The 18,039-nt window shown below is 31.0% G+C and overlaps 2 protein-coding genes across 4 annotated transcripts; one reads left to right on the top strand and one right to left on the bottom strand.

The window, feature by feature from the left end:
• Positions 1-2,050: 2,050 nt before the first annotated feature.
• On the bottom strand, positions 2,051-6,020 carry LOC132914276 (trimeric intracellular cation channel type 1B.1). Its single transcript, XM_060973261.1, has 8 exons — positions 5,677-6,020; positions 4,239-4,395; positions 3,916-4,011; positions 3,749-3,837; positions 3,587-3,674; positions 3,391-3,511; positions 3,140-3,297; positions 2,051-3,017 (listed from the first exon to the last, which is right to left on the bottom strand). The coding sequence occupies exons 1-7, from the start codon at positions 5,795-5,797 to the stop codon at positions 3,142-3,144; spliced, it is 828 nt and encodes a 275-aa protein (XP_060829244.1). The 5' UTR covers positions 5,798-6,020; the 3' UTR covers positions 2,051-3,017; positions 3,140-3,141.
• A 1,394-nt stretch (positions 6,021-7,414) lies between these two features.
• LOC132914246 (endoplasmic reticulum metallopeptidase 1-like) lies at positions 7,415-13,874 on the top strand. Of its 3 annotated transcripts, none has more exons than XM_060973188.1 (15): positions 7,415-7,873; positions 8,059-8,216; positions 8,291-8,837; positions 8,919-9,046; positions 9,129-9,260; positions 9,333-9,453; positions 9,529-9,834; positions 9,910-10,139; positions 10,216-10,396; positions 10,469-10,653; positions 10,739-10,894; positions 10,970-11,175; positions 11,262-11,374; positions 11,443-11,618; positions 11,719-13,874. In XM_060973188.1, the coding sequence occupies exons 2-15, from the start codon at positions 8,214-8,216 to the stop codon at positions 11,881-11,883; spliced, it is 2,649 nt and encodes an 882-aa protein (XP_060829171.1). In that variant the 5' UTR covers positions 7,415-7,873; positions 8,059-8,213; the 3' UTR covers positions 11,884-13,874. The 3 variants fall into 3 exon arrangements, with proteins under 3 accessions (XP_060829171.1, XP_060829173.1, XP_060829170.1); XM_060973190.1 differs by having other exon boundaries at positions 7,416-7,873; positions 8,084-8,216; positions 9,910-10,143; positions 10,220-10,396; XM_060973187.1 differs by having other exon boundaries at positions 7,416-7,873; positions 9,910-10,143; positions 10,220-10,396.
• The last annotated feature ends 4,165 nt before the right edge of the window (positions 13,875-18,039 follow it).

Below are 18,039 nucleotides of genomic sequence, written 5' to 3'. Positions count from 1 at the left end.
TGGAAGTTTATTTGAAAAATAAGAATGATCTTAAAATGACTTTGATCTTATATTAACTTTTCCTTTTGGATATTGTTATATTTTTTACATCTATTATTGTATCACTTTTTTATTCTTTAAAATTGTATCTTTAAAAATATCTTGTTTATATCAGCATATAGAAACAGTTGTTATCACAATTGAAGATCGTTTTAAACGTAGTCATTGGTATATCTGGCTACCATATCTTCAGAAATGAGCAATAACTTTGATGCAGATCAAAGATTAAGAGGAATCCCTTAAATTCTAGAGAACTCTTTATATACATTTATATATATAGCAGAGAAAGGTGTGATTTTTAGAGGAACTCCGTAATTTTTCGATGAAATTAGATGGAATTAAAGAAGCTAACCGTTGAGAGAATCCCGTAGAGTTGTTAGATCGGATCACGTGAAATCGGTTCGTTCAGTAGAACGAGAATCCTTGGTTCAATCTCGAAGTCAATATCTTGTTATATTCAAAACAGGCAAGTTCGTGGTTTTTCACCTGACAGTCCGAGGACTTATGGCAGGTCTCATGTTTCATGTAGCGTTGATATGAACATATAAGGACGGATCGAAACGCTTTTACGTATTTACGTTGTGTCTATGCTAACGCGACAACACAGAAATATCTTGTTAAAAACAGATTGAGTAACGCTATAGATTAATCGCTTTAACTGCATATGCATAATCCATCATGTGCGTCAATTGGGAAAAATGCCTAAACTGCGCACAGTGCGATATACAAATATCGAAATAACTATTATTCGATTTTGATCTTATTATTCGATTTTGATCTTATTATTCGATGACATAATCAGTCTGTAAGTATATAAATGCAAGTAATAATTCCCCCCAAAATCAATAGAGAATTATTAAAAATTATTTGTACATTAAAATCTAATCATTTGAAAATTAGCTCACTTATTCATTATATATTCTTCTTTATTAATTCTTCTTAAATAATGTTTGTTACACCTTAAATATGGAGAATTTGAGCAAAGATATGTATAATTTTAATTTTCAAATTAAAAATTTTTTTTCTTTCTTTAAAGAGTAATGTAAAAAAGTGGTTCAAATTATTCTGTAATTTTGATTGTTCTTTGTTAAAAAAATATTGCACTACATTGCTATGTATGATCTTTTTCTATTACAAACTACTACATTGAACGTTCTTTATTTCTTAAGTGAAATCCATTCATAATAGTGACTTGGTTGAAAAATGGATTTCTGACTACATTTATTTCAAGAAAATTTTTAATGTTACTCAAAATCTCTATCCTTTATTAAATGCTGGCACAATATCTGATGAAATGGAAGGAAAAATAAATGATTTCTGGACAAAAAAATTGAAAGATCATCCCGGCATCTGCACTATTTATTTAAACGTCATCGTGTGTGTTTAGACAAAGAAATAAATATTCAAGATATTTTAACTAAGGGAGGGAGTAAAGAAAATACTAACAAAGATTTGATAAATAGATTTTTACTTACCTCGGATCATCTAATAAAAGATTAAATTTTAGGAACACTGTACATTATATGTATTTTGTGATCTTTGTCCTGAATGCTTATTCAAATACTGTACTATGAAACGTGAAACGTGGCCTACAAATGTGCGAATGTGGACTGTGAACGTGAATTGCGAACGTGGGCTGCGAACGTAGTCTGCGAACGTAGTCTGCGAACGCGCGTACCTGATCTGCGAACGTGGCGAATATGGTTTGCAAACGTAGCCAGCGAATTTTGATTTTTGTCCCAATTTCTCGTTCAAATATCGCACTGTATTGCATCTCGGGAAACCTTTATTAAACAATTGCCGTTTGTTAATCGTATTGGGGTATCGACTAGAATTTGTCAACCCTTATTTGTAATAAATTATGACAAGCAATGATATATTTTTCATGTTTTTCTACAATAGGAGATACATAATAAGGACTCAGAAGGCTTGGATTCAGAAGAAGCAATCTTGTTGCCTCTAAACCCTTGCGTATTAAAAAGGTTGGAAAGACGATAAGTCGACAGAAAGGTATAGAAGAACAAACTTCATTTTATTACATGAAAATGTATAACGTTCTGTCAATTGGAATATTATATGAAAATTATGTTATTTAATTTCCATAGCAAATTATATTCACATCGTTGAGTCCAAGGCAAACGCTTGATACATGTGTGTATGGTAGATAAGTATCAATTGTCAGTATCTAATTATAATAAAATAGTATAAAAGAGTTATAATTTTCCTCGTTGATATATTTACGTCATGTATAGATGATTTCATTTGTTATCTGTTTTATTATCAGAAGTCTTATTGTTCCAATATGCATTAAAATTATCTTAACGCTTAAATTCGATAACCTGAGTATATTTCCTCGTGATAAATATAGTACGACAGATAATTATTCATTCACACAAAATACATATACCAAAATTAGGATATTTTGAATTGAACATTACTAACAATATGTCTCAATATGCACTTAAAAATTGCACTTCACCCTATAAAATGACATACCAACAATTTTTTTCTAATTCAATCGTTAAAACATTGTGTGAAATCGTGTATATATAGATTATTAAAAAATCAACAAGAAATACGTTTTTAGCCTTCGCGTAAAAATTTTATCGATTTTAAGTATAATTCTCTTATATTTTATAAAACATAACGAATTTACTTGTTACGTAATGTTATTCATATAAAATTGTCTAATTAATTATGGAGAGGCAATTATGTTGGCAAGTTGTTGTCAACAGAGATAATACTGTTGGTATTCATAACGGTGGAAGCCATACTCTCCAATATATCACTTGTCATTATTAAAATATGTATACTAATAAATTATTGTACTTCCAATATTTAATGATTTGTCCATGATCATGCATCGCATCGTTAACATGCGAGTATGGCCTGACTAGTTTAAATTGATTCCATGCATTGATTTTTAACATATCAATGCTAATATATTAACATTCGTATTGGGAAAATTTTATGCGCACCTATCACAAAAGAAAAAAGAAGAAATGAATATTATACATCGCAAACTCGAAAATTGAATTACATAGCAGTAAATAACATGTACGTAGTATTATCTAATATTATGTAAATGAAGTTTACAAACATTTAGTCCTTTCTCTTGGCATCCGCTTTCTCATCTTTAGCTTGGCCTCGTCCCAACAATTTGGCTAACCAATCGCAAATTCCTCCGAGGAACAACGCAGAGAATAGATTTTCGAAAGGTACGAACGGATCATGAATTCCAAGCAAAATGGACGATAGCTGAAATAATATTAATAACAATTAGCACTTAGTAACAAACAAGATTAGCAACGATTAGCTTTCATTTAAGAAAGAGTGCAAAATGACTGTTACCTTGAAATACACGAAGAAAATAACGATACCAAAGTAAACTAACGCGTGAGGAGCCGAGATGAGATCAGTCTTTTTATCAAGGACGAAGATAATGGATGCAACCATTGATGCTTTCGTAGGGCTAAAAAGTAAAATACTACGTATTACTCATTTCTGTTTTAATCTATAAAAAAAGAGAAAGAAGATGTAAATGTACAAGCTAGGTTGCATAAATTCCATAGCAGTTGGAGTCCATACACCTCGTATAAGACGTTCAAAAAGTTTTGTAAAACCTGCACCATTTCCTAAAATAAATTAAATAAATTAATTTTTTATTTCAATACACTTTTACTTTTATTTTTCAGATATTAAAAGTTACCTTTGAGTGTTCCAATTAACACCATGATAAGATATGCATTTGGGTAAAGTTTTCCTGCATGAGATACTCCATCATATACTTTTTTACACCTGTAAGTTATGGCAAAATAATATAAACATAACAGAATAAGATAAAAAACAAATATCTGCTTAATATTATGTACTCACCTATATATTTCCTTCATAGTAGCACATACTATCTTTACTGGTAAAAACTTGGCAATTTTATATCCAATATCAAATGGTGTATAAAATATCATATACCTGTGCAATAATTAAATAATAATATACCTTATTAAATGTTATAGGAGATGTCATATTATTGGTTTTGTAAACAATTGTGTTTTTTTTGTACTTGTACTTTGGTACAAAGTGCAAGTGCAACAAAGACACAATTGAGATCTGAAGCTTGGAATATAGCTTGAAGTTATGGAAAGATATTCATTAAATTATTAATAGAGATTTATAGTTTTTAATTTAATGATACTGACCAAACAATAGTTGCTACTACCACTTGTGGTGTATTTTTCAAAGGTGCAATAATCGGCTCTCCTAAAAGACCATTGCATAGCATACCACTTGCAAACACTACCAACATTGTTGAAAGCCAACATGAAAGAGGATGTTTCCGAGAAAATGCTTGAGCACCTATTCAATAGAATTGTGATAGTATGAAGTTATGAAAAATAATGAAAGTTACAGTTGAAACAGTCTGATGAATTAGTGGTACATTTTTCAAAGATTTTTAAATATTTATTAATTAGTAACATGTAAAGAAACATTTAATTTAATTCAGAAAGACACATACAAGATATGATAAATATGTTTTCTAATATACCATGAAATATCAAAGGGGCAGGTTCTTTCAAGTAGGTCACTTGGAATCCTTACAAGTATACTATATTACATGTATTCGTGCAGATATAATGTAAGTCTACTATAAACACGAAAATAATGTTTTTTGGTATATTTTTAACATTCTGATGAGTATAAAATTAAATTACGTAAAAGTTTATTTAAAAAAATACGAAAATAGTTAAGAAATACATTTCACAATAAAATTTATTTTTCATATGATTTTAGATATAACTACTACGAAGGAATATTAAAGGTACAGAAATTCTTTGAGTCATTGTTCAAAGATTGCTGCTTCATGGTTCATTGCATAAGAAAGTCATTGATACAAAAAGTTTTACAGCTATATCTGGGAACATTCTTACACAATAAGCATTTTAGGAAATATTTAGGAAATAATTACAATACAATTATTTATTTTCCATATTTATTTATAATAAGTTATCTGCATAACTTTAAGAAACACAAAAAATTATAAGAAATCAAAATTGAGGCCAAAGGTTTGAAAAAACTTGGCGTGCCCACAAGGGTATATACTGAAATAGATTAGCTAGGTAAATTCAGTGAATGTCATAAAATAGGATTATTCTAATTATGCCACATACCATGTGAGAATAACTTTTTCTCTCTTTGAACATTTTTCATACATTTGTTTTGGACAATATTATTGAAAGAGGAAGTTGTATTAATGTTCTTATTCTATTTTTATAATATTAATAATATCAAATATGTTTAGTAACAAAATTGTATTTTTATGTCAAAAAAATTAATAATTCTATAGCATTAAACTTACAGAAAGATAATAAGACTTTACTTTAATACTTAGAATAAAATAATCCAATTGTTATGAATAAAAAAAGAATCTCTTAGCTTAAGTATTATTAAATGAGATTAAGAGAGAGCTAATTTATTAATAATTAAATAAGTAAAAAATAAGATAATAAATAAAGCAGGAAGTGAGTTAAACAAGAATAATGAAGAAAAATTGTTAGGAGCGAAACACAATCTTAGAAAAGGTATAAGCTGGTTCTGAGCAGATTAAATTTAGAATTGGTCGGGTAGGCTTGGGCTTACCGGATCCCAAATCTTCTCTGACGTGTAAAGCACAGAGTACGCTGTGTGCGATATCAAAGTACGGGAACATTTTCAATTTAATGACCTGATTGGCCATGTCCAGGAATGCTTCGGGATCCATTTTCAATCGATTTTGCAGCCGCTTCAGGGATAAACTTTTCGTTCACGTAAAACTGTGTCTATCGGCGTTCAACGATCCTTGAGTTTGAAACAAAGTCACAAGCGCCCGCGAACGACGCTAGCTATGCGCCGTCTGCTAGACTTGGTCGTCTGCTAGACTTGATCGTCTGCTAGTTATGGAATCGGTCCCTACCATTAGAACCTTATCGCCGAACGAACAAATTTCATGGCCTCTTTAAAGCTCCTTCCTACAGATGGCAGTAAACGATTGCATTTGTGTCTATTTTTTTTTTATCACGTCTGGCTTTTGCATGAATTTTAATCCTTCATAATGGTTGGGTTAAATACGTGACACGTTAAATATAACTTCAGATTTAGCTCTCACACGTTTAAGTGAAACATTTTGAAAAATTTCATTAAAATATTTTCATATATTCCATTTAATCTCTTGTTAATTTTTTTACTATTTTTCATGTTTACATTCTTAAAGATATCTACTTATCAAATCTTATACTTTTGTTAAGAATATGGACTATATAAGAGTAACAATCTAGATATAATAAAATATACATATATTGAATAATAAAATCAAATATATAAACATTTTTTAATAATATGTACTGAAATATAATTTTTATTTCTAACATATAGACTTGAAGGATACAACAAAATTAAAACTACAAAATTAGATGTTATAAAAGATTATAGAAATTTCCAATTTTTTTGACTATTTAAAAGTTACAAAATGCAGTAACAAAAATCGATACTTAACGAGAGCTACTAAATTTTTGAACGAATTTTATGTATAGCGACAATTTTCAGTTTAAATGTATAACAGTTCCAACAATTTTTTAAATTATCAAATTTAAACAAATTATCGCAATCCTGCTATGTTATGTTTTTATCTTCCTTGTACAGACAAAATTCGTACCTTTCGCTTTTTTCTGATTTAGCTATATGAATATTCAGTGAAAAACAATGAATGCTTTTAAAATCTGGTTATGTGAACCAATTTCATTAATTCCTCCTTCTTTTTTGTCATCTACTTTCTATTTTTAAAATTTAAAATATCCAAGTAAATTGCAAATAAATTATTTGCAACTTTGTAATCGGTGATGAGATGATTAACATCTGTTAACATACAAGAAAGACTTTTCAGAACTGATGACTGACATTGTCCATATATCTGTCCGAGTATTTATGTTTTACGAAGCATCTTAAAGGTATACGCTACGTGAAAGTACTCCATATATGTATATACAAAGGCGTAAAATAATAAACAAAGCATGACAGCAGTTCAGAGAAGAGTCTGCATCATCTACGAATCGAAGAGACTCTTGTAAATATACAATGTTATAGTAGCAGTAGAGTCAACTCTTTCCAAAACAGCAAACGTTCTGTATTAAGCCGAACATATTAGCCTTAGTAAGACGATTTTTTGCATTTCTCTCTCTCTCTCTCTCTCTCTCTCTCACTCACTCACTCACTCACTCACTCACTCACTCACTCACACGCACACACACACACGCACACACACACACACACGCGCGCGTTCTTTCTTTTGAAAGTAATTGTATAATTATGTAACATTGCAATTTTCTTTTTACATAACTGAGTAGTATCAAGAGTAAAAGTTGTGCACGCGATGGAGGTACAGCACCTTTCATTCATAAAAATGTAATACTCCGCTACTTTATTTGAGTGTTTTATTGCTCTTTAGGACGTCCTTTCTAGATTTAGAATTTTATCATGATAGATAGATACTCTGTTTTCGCTAACTTTTCCGCAATGCTATATTCAGATATATATAGGCCCGATACTCGTGTTAGCAAGTATCGAGTAACCTACCTAACGAGCACTTACACAAATCTTTATACAAAAAATATGATATGGCTATCTAATCGCAGTGGCACATGAATACGTGTGGCTGTAACGTATATAAAAAATATGTTTTAACGGGGATTAAATTGGCTGATAATAATGGTCCACGATAGACCAACGTGGAATTATGAAAAAACGGACCTGAAGTAACTGACGAGTTGCGACGTTTTAATCAGAAATACAGGCACAGTGATAGGTAGGGATGATTCTTATTTCAGTACTGCATTTATTATAATAATTTTGCATGTAAAATCATAGAAGTAATATTGTTATTTAAAATTGTTACGGAGAATACGATTATCACGTTTGATTAAAGTAATAAAAAGAAATATTAATAAAATTCTGCATGTTTTCTGTTTGTTTCATACGAAATATTAAAAGACATCAGAAATTTTATTTGTACTAGACGCACTTCGTTATTTGGTCAATGCGTCGAACGGAATTGAACGGAGTCATCGAACACCGTAGCCTTTTGTCTCTGATCAAATTTTAATTCAAAGTTTTAATTATTTTTCAAAGTGCCTTAAACACAGACAATGGTAAGATTATCTTTATTGCTTTTGATCAGTATGTTTTTCATTTTCTTCTTTGCACTGATAATGCTACCTTTCAGAGAGACGGAGTGAGATTGCGTCAACATGTCTCTAAAAGAACTACTAGTGATGTGGTATACCAGGATAAGATTTCTTCAAAAAAGAAAGAAGTACTGCCAAATGAAACTCAACATTTACTCTTTCTGTTTACCTTCTATCTTTTCGTATCCATCATCATTATCACGTTTGAGAAGAAATTACCTGAGCCATTAATGACAGATAAAGAAGGTCTATATCCAGGAAGATTTATAGCAGAAAGAGCACATAATCATCTTCTAAATATCACATATATTGGGCCACGAATTGTCGGAAGTTACGAGAACGAAGTGTTAGCAATTAAATATTTAACAAACATTATCAATAATATAGTCAAAGATGCCAATGAGAACCATAAGATTCTAGTCAATGTAACCAAGCATAGTGGAGCTTTTCCTTTAAAATTTCTGGATGGAATGACTAATGTATACAGAAATGTACAAAATGTCATAGTTAAGATTGGTCCTCATAGACCTACCAAGAGCAGTTTATTAATAAATTGTCATTTTGATACCTTCCCAGAAAGTCCTGGTAATAATTAATGGAAACACCCATGCACACTTAACTTAATGATTATTAATGATTAAATGTTAATATAGCTTTCTATTTTAGGTGGTTCTGACGATGGAGCTGGTTGTGCTGTGATGTTAGAAATTTTACGTGTGATTTCTCATAGTCCAAAGTTGTTTAAGCATAATGTTATATTTTTGTTTAATGGTGCTGAAGAGAACTTATTACAGGTACATTAATTGTGTCTAATATTGATAACACATTAAATTTATTTTATTTTTTGAAAGGGTACTAATTGCTTAAATTATACAGGCTTCTCATGGCTTTATAACGCAACACCCTTGGGCTAAGGAGGTCAGAGCTTTTATAAATTTAGAAGCTTGTGGTGCAGGCGGTCGTGAATTATTATTTCAGGCTGGACCTGATAGCTCCTGGATGCTTCAGGTACTGTTGAATAATGAGTTAACCGATTTTTATTATTATAGATATTATAATGTATGTTTATTTCTTTTGTAGATATATGCTAAATCTGTTCCTTATCCTTATGCATCATCCTTAGCTCAAGAAATATTTGAAAGTGGTATTGTACCTGGAGATACTGATTTTCGAATATTCAGAGACTTTGGGAACGTTTCTGGTATTTATTCTACACTATCTATTTTAATATTATACATTTGCTTTTAGAAAGAATACTATTTTTAAAAATTCCTAGGTCTTGATTTTGCTTGGGCAACCAATGGTTATGTGTACCATACTAAGTTTGATAATATTCATCAAATACCATTGGGGTCTTTACAAAGGACTGGAGATAATATACTTGCTTTATTACAAGGGATAGTATTAGATAATTATTTATCCGAGGTACCACCTCAAGATCACACAGGAAATCCTGTGTTCTTTGACTTTTTAGGTACATTTGTAGTCAGATGGCCACAGTATGCATCAAGTACAATTAATATTATCAGTATAGTTGCCGGTATATATTCAATATATCTAAACATGCAAAATGCTCGGCGAGGTATCTATATCATATTAAATTGAATTTATTACTATAAAATAAAAAATATAATTAAATGTTTTTATTTCTATTTAGATGTAAAAAAATCAGTATATTTAAAGCATTTACTATTATGTACCGGAGCAATAATCGTTTCATGGTTAGTATCTATACTTTCATGTACATTAATCGCCCTTATTCTTACTAAACTTGGGAAAGTTATGAGTTGGTATGCAAGACCAGCATGGTTGTTTTTCTTATATGTGGTCCCAACTATCTTTGTGTCAATGACGTTTTTCTTATTTATTGGGTCACGTCAAAAGAAGGCAAGTTTATAGTAATATACACACAATGCTTTACTGTATAAATTGTTAACTGATATTTTGACTTGATAATTTATAGGAAGTTAAATCTGCGTGGATCTTATATCAAATATACTGTGATTCGTATTCTATAATATGGATGTCTGTTCTCTTCTATTGTGTTATATTGGAGATACGATCTGGTTTTATACCATTACATTGGGTTGTATTCCCTACTCTTGGAAATATACTTCGATGTAATTTCTTTAACAAGTGGAGAGGTATAATCTTAATATTGTGGAGCAATAATATGATGAAATTAAATATATTAATTTAATTGGTTTTACATGTAGGTTGGAAATGGCTGTTTTATTATTTAATAACAATGTGTCTACCTTATATACAATCGTTCTACTTAGTAATTGGAGCTCTTTATCTTTTTATACCCATAATGGGACGATCTGGTAGCAGTATAAATTCAGAAGTTGTTATGGCTAATATGTTATGCATTCTCTTTTCCTTATTACTCAGTTTCACGGTAAATTATTGAAATTATTATTAAAACAAAAGCTTTAGGAAAAGTCTGTAAAGACATAATTTAATAACTAATATTTTGTGTTTAGTTGCCGTTTGTACTTTTAATAAAAAATGCAGAGAGAATCCTGAGTGTGTTAGTGGGAATATTTTTAATAACTATAGGTGTATTAATTTTGACTCCACTTGGTTTTCCTTATAGTGGTGATTTGTCATCATTGGCACCAGAACGATTTATGATTGCGGTATTGAATGAAATTTTTACAATTCTGTTACTTGGAAAGTAATTGTATAATATTAAATAAATATTCAATTTATAGCACACACAAAGACAATATTACGACGTAAATGGTAATTTGCGGTATACGGGAACAGGATATTGGATAGCTGATTTAGACATGAATAGTCCACATAGTGTGGAAACTATGGTACCTGAAATAGGTGCCGTAACATCAACAATAAAAGATTGTGAGAAAGAATTATATTGTGGCCTACCGTATTTTATGCCTGTTACGACATTTTTATGGTATTTGTTTAATATTAAATTTTTAAGGTTTTTAATACAATAAAAAATTTAATTAAATATATATTTAATATAAAAATTTTTTACAGGAAAACAAGCTGGATTCCAGGTCCTGCACCTTTGATTAATGTACCAACAAAACTTGAACTCATTTCAAAGTCGATAAAACAGAATATTGTCAGTTTCACCTTCAATGTCACAGGTAACTTCTTTGTAATTATATAAATTATTAAATAATAATTAAACATTCAATTCGAAATCTACTTTCAGGTCCTGATCATATAAGTATAATTTTATCTCCATATAAAGGTGTTCATTTAGGAAAATGGTCTATTTTGGAAGGGAAGCCGTTAGAAGGACCTAAATGGAATGATAGAGAAACATACTTTATCTATTATTCTTGTGCGTCCGATTGTGTTCCTTTCACATTTTCTCTTGAATTGAATGTATGTAGAACATAAAATGTAGAGAACGTAGTGTGTAGAACATACTCATGATATCTACTTAACTGACGACGTTTACAATATACATGTATTTTTTATATAGGTAAATAGTATGCCCAAAACTCCATGTTTATCAATAGCATTAGGTGGCCACTTTTTACATGGTGAACACCAAACATCTTTAAGATTTAAACGATTCTTGGCACAATTTCCATCTTGGACGGTCGTCACTCCATGGACAGCTACCTATACTTCTTGGCAATTTTAATATCACGTAGAACTCATTGTTCTACTGCACATCTCTATCGAATGCAATTTTGTGAAAACAGCTAAAAACAGCCTAGCGGAAACGGCACTGTACTACGTTGTATAGTTTTAGATACGTTTAAAAGATATATAATACCTAACAATGCAAATTATAAGCTTAAGGAATAGAGTAATCCTACATTATACAAGCTAATTTCTTGCAGTTGCAATATAAGAAAATACATCGATCAATATTTAGGGAGAAAGAAGCAAACGAAAAAAAATGTTGAAGAATGGAACTTTTTTCATTCTATTTATATAAATTTTTTACTAGTATATTATCAGATCGTCAAAAGGAATTTTCGAAGTAGATCTAAGATAAGGTAGAATGATACGAGAATTTGAAACGTTTCGATTTCCTTAATTGTAGTATTCGTAGGATATTATAATAGCATATCAACCGTATGCCTTAGAATCACAGCTATATTTAATTTTTAAATGCTAGAAAAATAACAACCTTAATCTGTAAAAGCAGATAGTGGACCGAAAGAGATAGAAATATCGCAAAGCTATCGCCATATGATGGTTATCTTTTTATTGCGATCTTCAGGTTAAAAATATTGTTGATTAAAACCACATGACCATATGCATTTTACGATCCTGTGTGAACAGTTTAGATGCACAAATGCAATAATCTGCTTTATTATATATACACCGTACTAAGATATCTTTAGATTTTATTTAATGTACATTTAATCTATAACATTTTGACTTTCCCACCATCGAATTTTATTATTATTACATATGTCTTTATATATTCATTTTTTTGACGTCTTGTTGAGACATTTGTGTTGTTATAAATGTTTGTAATGAGAACCATATCGAACTTACTGGATTGGAAGATTAGGTATATTTGTTAGGATTTAACTATGTGATTCATTAATGTGTTGTGTTAAGTTGCAGTTTTTGAGGAGGGACAATTCTTTTTATCATTTCGTTCGTGTTCCTTTACATTTGTTGTTGAAAAGAGGTTGAATTTATTTTAATTGTTATTATGTTTTATTATTAATGTATAATAATTTGTTTTTGTATCATTAACAAATGTATGCAACAGTTGCTACAAGACATATAAATTAATTCAATTCACGTAGGATATCAAGCGGTAGACAGTTCAAAAGATTAAAACGTATATTTAATTAAGAAATATTTATTGAATTACACATGTTCAAGTTTAATTCTAAGAAAATTATGCCAATATTAGTAGCCAATCGCGCATAGACGGAAGTAAGGTCAAAGTATTAATAGAAGTTAATACGAGAAACTTCAATATAATGATAGTACTTTTACACCAATTTAAAAGAGAAACATTAAAGTGCATGTACGTTTAGCTTGTTATAAAGACATTAGAAGATTTAATTTTTTACAAACTAACATTTGACAATCTTGAATTTGATTTTAATACATATACATTGATTAAAAATTTTCTCAGACAATTGGAATGTTCCAAATTTTATTCCCATATTTCTTTTTATATTCTTGTGATATTTCTTATGATTGACTGAATATTTAAAAAAGGTATATATAGCGTGTAATTTTCGTTACTTTAAGTAATCTTATATAATTATGTAACTTTTATTGCACAAATTATTGTCAATGATTCTACTTAACAGTATCGCACAATATTAAGCACATATGTATATATAATTTTGTTACGAGAATTTATTCAGTTTACTGAGATTTTTATTATTCGAAGTATTTGCAATATTTAGGTAATTGATTGTATTTGGTTGTCGTTGAAATAATGCAACTGGTTTGTTGTCTATTATTTCTTACTAGTCTTTGTTGTTCCCAACTTTTTTGTTTATACCTATTCACGAATTTATGCGTTTAAATATCCACATATTCCTACTTCTTTTTAATGTTCACCTTATAATCTTATATACGCGTTACTATTGTTATTTAGCGTTTCTCGATAAACGACTAAAGTTTAACACAAGAAAACAATAAAAGAGTGTTGACAATTAGATTCTCATGTTTATTACTTTCTCCCCGTTGCAACTAGATGTTACTGATACATTTATTAAATTATAATAATATTGAAATAAACTTGTGATATTTATTGAATTTATCAGATAATAAACGAATTGTCCAATTGTATAATTGGTAAGGAAATTTACAACGGTAACGGGAAATTTCTCGTAACTGTTAGGTCATAATATTATGGAGTTAAGTACCTATCGTTACCACTGTCCATTGATCGATCGTATCAATTTCCTGTTTCCGTGATCAACGATTACGTATGCCACCCAGGTGAATTCCATTATCTGAATGGAATCACGCATTTGACACACATTTAATTTCGAAGTTCCTCAATGTTTCAAATTCCACTCAAAATTGTTGAACTTTTAAATTTTCAAATATCCGTATGTTTAGATGGATCAATTTTTAAATTTATAAATATAAAAAATTCCTAATTCTGAACTTTCCAAATATTACACAAATTTTGAAAATCTTCAAATTTTGTTGAATCTTAAAGTTCTTAAATATTTATATTTTTGTTACGCTTTCAAATTTCCAAATATAAAAGATTTTTTACATTTCAATTTTTAGAATTTTTGAACCTTTAAACTTGCGATTGAATTTCCTTCTTTATTCTAAGAAATTTAGCGCGCTTCTCCACTAAGGAAATCCGCACCTACTTGAAAATTCTAATCTGTACCAGAAAATATTTATCCTTAACGCATAAACCATCTTTTACGTTCAATTAAAAAACTATTTCAACAATTCCTCTTGTACTCCTATCTAGGATAAAATTCAAACCAACATCCCAATTTTTCCTTTTACAAACTGCTAACTTTCCAAAAAATCAAACGTAAAAGACTAACTAATCCAACGCTAAGCAATTTTAACACCCTATATACCATATCACCTTACCCTACATTAAATCACGATCAACGACATAAACGACCCTGAACTCTACCAAAGACCCAGCGACCTTGAAATCCTGCCACCTCCCAAAAACTTCTCCAAATTCTCAATTCTTCCCTTCTCTCGTTTTATCTTCGCTCTTTCCTCTTTCTCTGGTGGTTTCGTAAGAAACGTGTCAATATTGACGCACCGGCATCCTGTAAGACGAGACCGATTTCCTGGTCGAGGCGACACTGATCTGCAAACGGGTCGTGGTGTTCGACTCGCGAGCCACGAACCGTGAAAACGGCTCGATAATCGCGACGAGGTTCGTTGATTCGTCGCAACGTGTTACGAGCTACCTGTTACACTCGGCGATAAAATGCGGTTCGAAAGAAAGAAAAAAAAGAAAAAAGGTAAAGGAAAAGAACGAAGGAAAAGAGAAGAGTTATCAGTCACGGTTTCGCGATAAGCAAAAGAGCGCGATATATTGTTCAGATAAAAAGTCTCGTCGGTGCTCGTAGCTGGTCGAAACAATGCTTTTTTCTTTCCTTCGTTGCGTCGCGTTCGTGAATCGTGCTTATTTTAATGGTAATTGCCGGTTCCGCTCGTTTTCCCATCGATTCCACGGAATGTGCAAACCGATCTCGCGAGTATTGCGAATTACGAACGAGATCTATCCAAAGTGTGAGACGTTTAACGGATCTTCCAATTGACCAAGGAGCAAGGTGAAATCGGTATTTTAAAGGGACTTCTTTCCGCGAAGAGCACCTTTAGAGCTGGGAGCAGCCTTTATGGGAAGAATGGAACTTTTGGAATTATTTGTAGAAATGGAGGTAAGATCCGAGTTGCTTACATCCTTTTCATCGATTTTAGTTGCTCGATTAGTAAATCGTGGCTTTTGGTTTATTTATTTTGAAAGTGTAAAGAAAGTAGAACTCTTGGAATTATTCATAAAAGGGTAGGTAAAGTTTGAGATTAGTTCTCTACTTTTTTATCGTACCTCTCTGGACATTAGACTGAGGATTTCTATTCGTTTATGTGAAATTGAATGTGCAAAAATGTTGCATAAAGATGCTCGTTACAATATTCATAGCGTAAAACAGATCTCTATTTAGGTGCCACTTCCTCGGTAATCTTCATAAGAACGTAAGGTCTTTAGTCCATTAGTCACATTTTGCGCATTTAGAGACGAAAATGTTGCGGTTGAATGCTCAAATTATGTAACAGATGTAGATATTCAACGACTGGAATAGTATTTATATGGTAGATTGTGGTTTGGTTATTTTGAGCGCAATATTAGTAATTATGTGATAGTAAGACAGTTTTGATGAACTTGAGGATGCCGGTGATAATTGTATCGAGAGCTTGCAAATTAAAGTATCGTTGATTATGAGTCGCTTGTAAAACGGTTAGGTAGAGAAGCTGCCAGGTGAAACTCGTTATCATCTCCCTCTTAACTGGGGTTAATTGTTATTAATGATCAGTATGCGTGATATAAATTATACTAAATATCCCACGTGCATTCGTTACACATTTATACGCATATTTGTAAAATTTTTGAAGAGGAAGCATTCGATTATGTGTAACAAATAAATACAAGTTGGATCGGAATATTCACCTGTTCCTTTAGCGAAAGGAAAAGGAAGATTAAGGAAGTTCAAACGTCGAACCATAATTCTTTGATGTTTCCGTGGTTTATAAAGTTAGAAATGTAGAAATTTCGTACCATAATGGAGTAGTCAAAATAAATTTCGCCATGATTTTTCCTGCAGAATCTCTGATTGAACTGTGCCTGTTTGTTCTTCAATTAGCAAGCGACTGTTGGATTTTTTAGTTTCAGAGCAGGTCGACAGACTTCCTCGTTTGCACGGCCTACTTCCTTCGAGATTCTTTCTTCGTTATACCTTTCGCTTCTTTCTTTATCTAGTCGCGAGGGTGTTCCTCGAGATTTTGCCGATCACATGGTCGGTTAGTAGCATATCTTTCGAAATTTGTCATATTTTGTACCATCAATCTCCAGCCTCTCAAATCTCCAATATTCCTAAAAAAGCGTCGTCGTTCACTTATTCTATAACAATTATAAAATGTTTAACTGTACATAATTATACACACATAAAATGTAAAAAATTAAAAACCCAAACCAATGCGTTCCTTTTTTTATTTTTTACATTGAGATAAAGTAGCACAAATGATGGTCCAAAATTTAAAATATAGGATAATGGAACATAATCATAAATCGTTTCCTTGTTCATTCACGATAGTTTATATTTCTGCCAGTCGACTTTTCTAAGAGGACAAAATTAGGCATCCAAATTATCCAGAACCGGATGGAAGGTATATACGCAGGCTCGTGCATACGTGCGTTCCTTTTGCTCCTTCGTGTAGGTACACGACATTCTATGGTCTTATATATGCATCCCCGCGTACGTGATTCGCTTACTGATTAATTATTCTTCTCTTGGTTTTTTCTCCCTTCTCTACTGCCACCTTCGTCACGTAAATACCGTGACGAAGGAAGAACAGAAGAGAAACCTCGATGGGCCACGAATCACCGAACCCTACGATGACTTTCTTCGTAAACTTTCCTTCTTCTGTCTACTCATCTTTCGCATTTTTCCTTCCTTCTTTTGTCCTCGTAATTTTTGACTTTCCATTTTCCTCTGTTGGAATTTCTATTTTAGAATTCAGGAATGTCGTTAGTGAAAGCTTTTAGCAATTCATTAATGTTGGGTGTTATTGGTTTCTTTATAGTAAGAGCTTGCTTATGTTTTCGTAATTTTGGTTTAATGTTTCCCCCAATTGAAAATTGAAGCGTTTAAAATTTTTATTTTACAATCGAGATATATATTATTGATAGAACTTTCTTGTTAAATCTCGTTTCTTACCTAATTTTTGTTGTCATTGTCTATTTAGTAGGATTTCAGGTTTGATGTATAGATGGAGAAGAGATTGTTTCGTTTGATCCATAAGGGATTAATTCAACCTGAATGGTTTCTGATGGAATTTGAACAATCAGAAGAGAATAACAAAATAAGATAAAAAATAGAATATGTAACTAATGTAACGTAATAATACATAGTATGAAGAAATAAAAAAACAGCATAAAAATCTCAAATACTGATTATCAATACTCTTTTTAAGTTGCACTCGATGTTATATCATATCTACATTAAATTAAAATTGACATTTTTTGTTAACTATTAATTCCATGATTATCAAAATTAGTCAATTCCAATTATGATTTTTCAGTTATCGTCCAGTTAACGAG

This window comes from Bombus pascuorum, chromosome 14 (assembly GCF_905332965.1).
Source record: "Bombus pascuorum chromosome 14, iyBomPasc1.1, whole genome shotgun sequence".
Classification (NCBI taxonomy): Eukaryota; Metazoa; Arthropoda; class Insecta; order Hymenoptera; family Apidae; genus Bombus; species Bombus pascuorum.
Note: the sequence above shows the minus strand (reverse complement) of the source record. Positions and strands in the feature narration are given on the sequence as shown.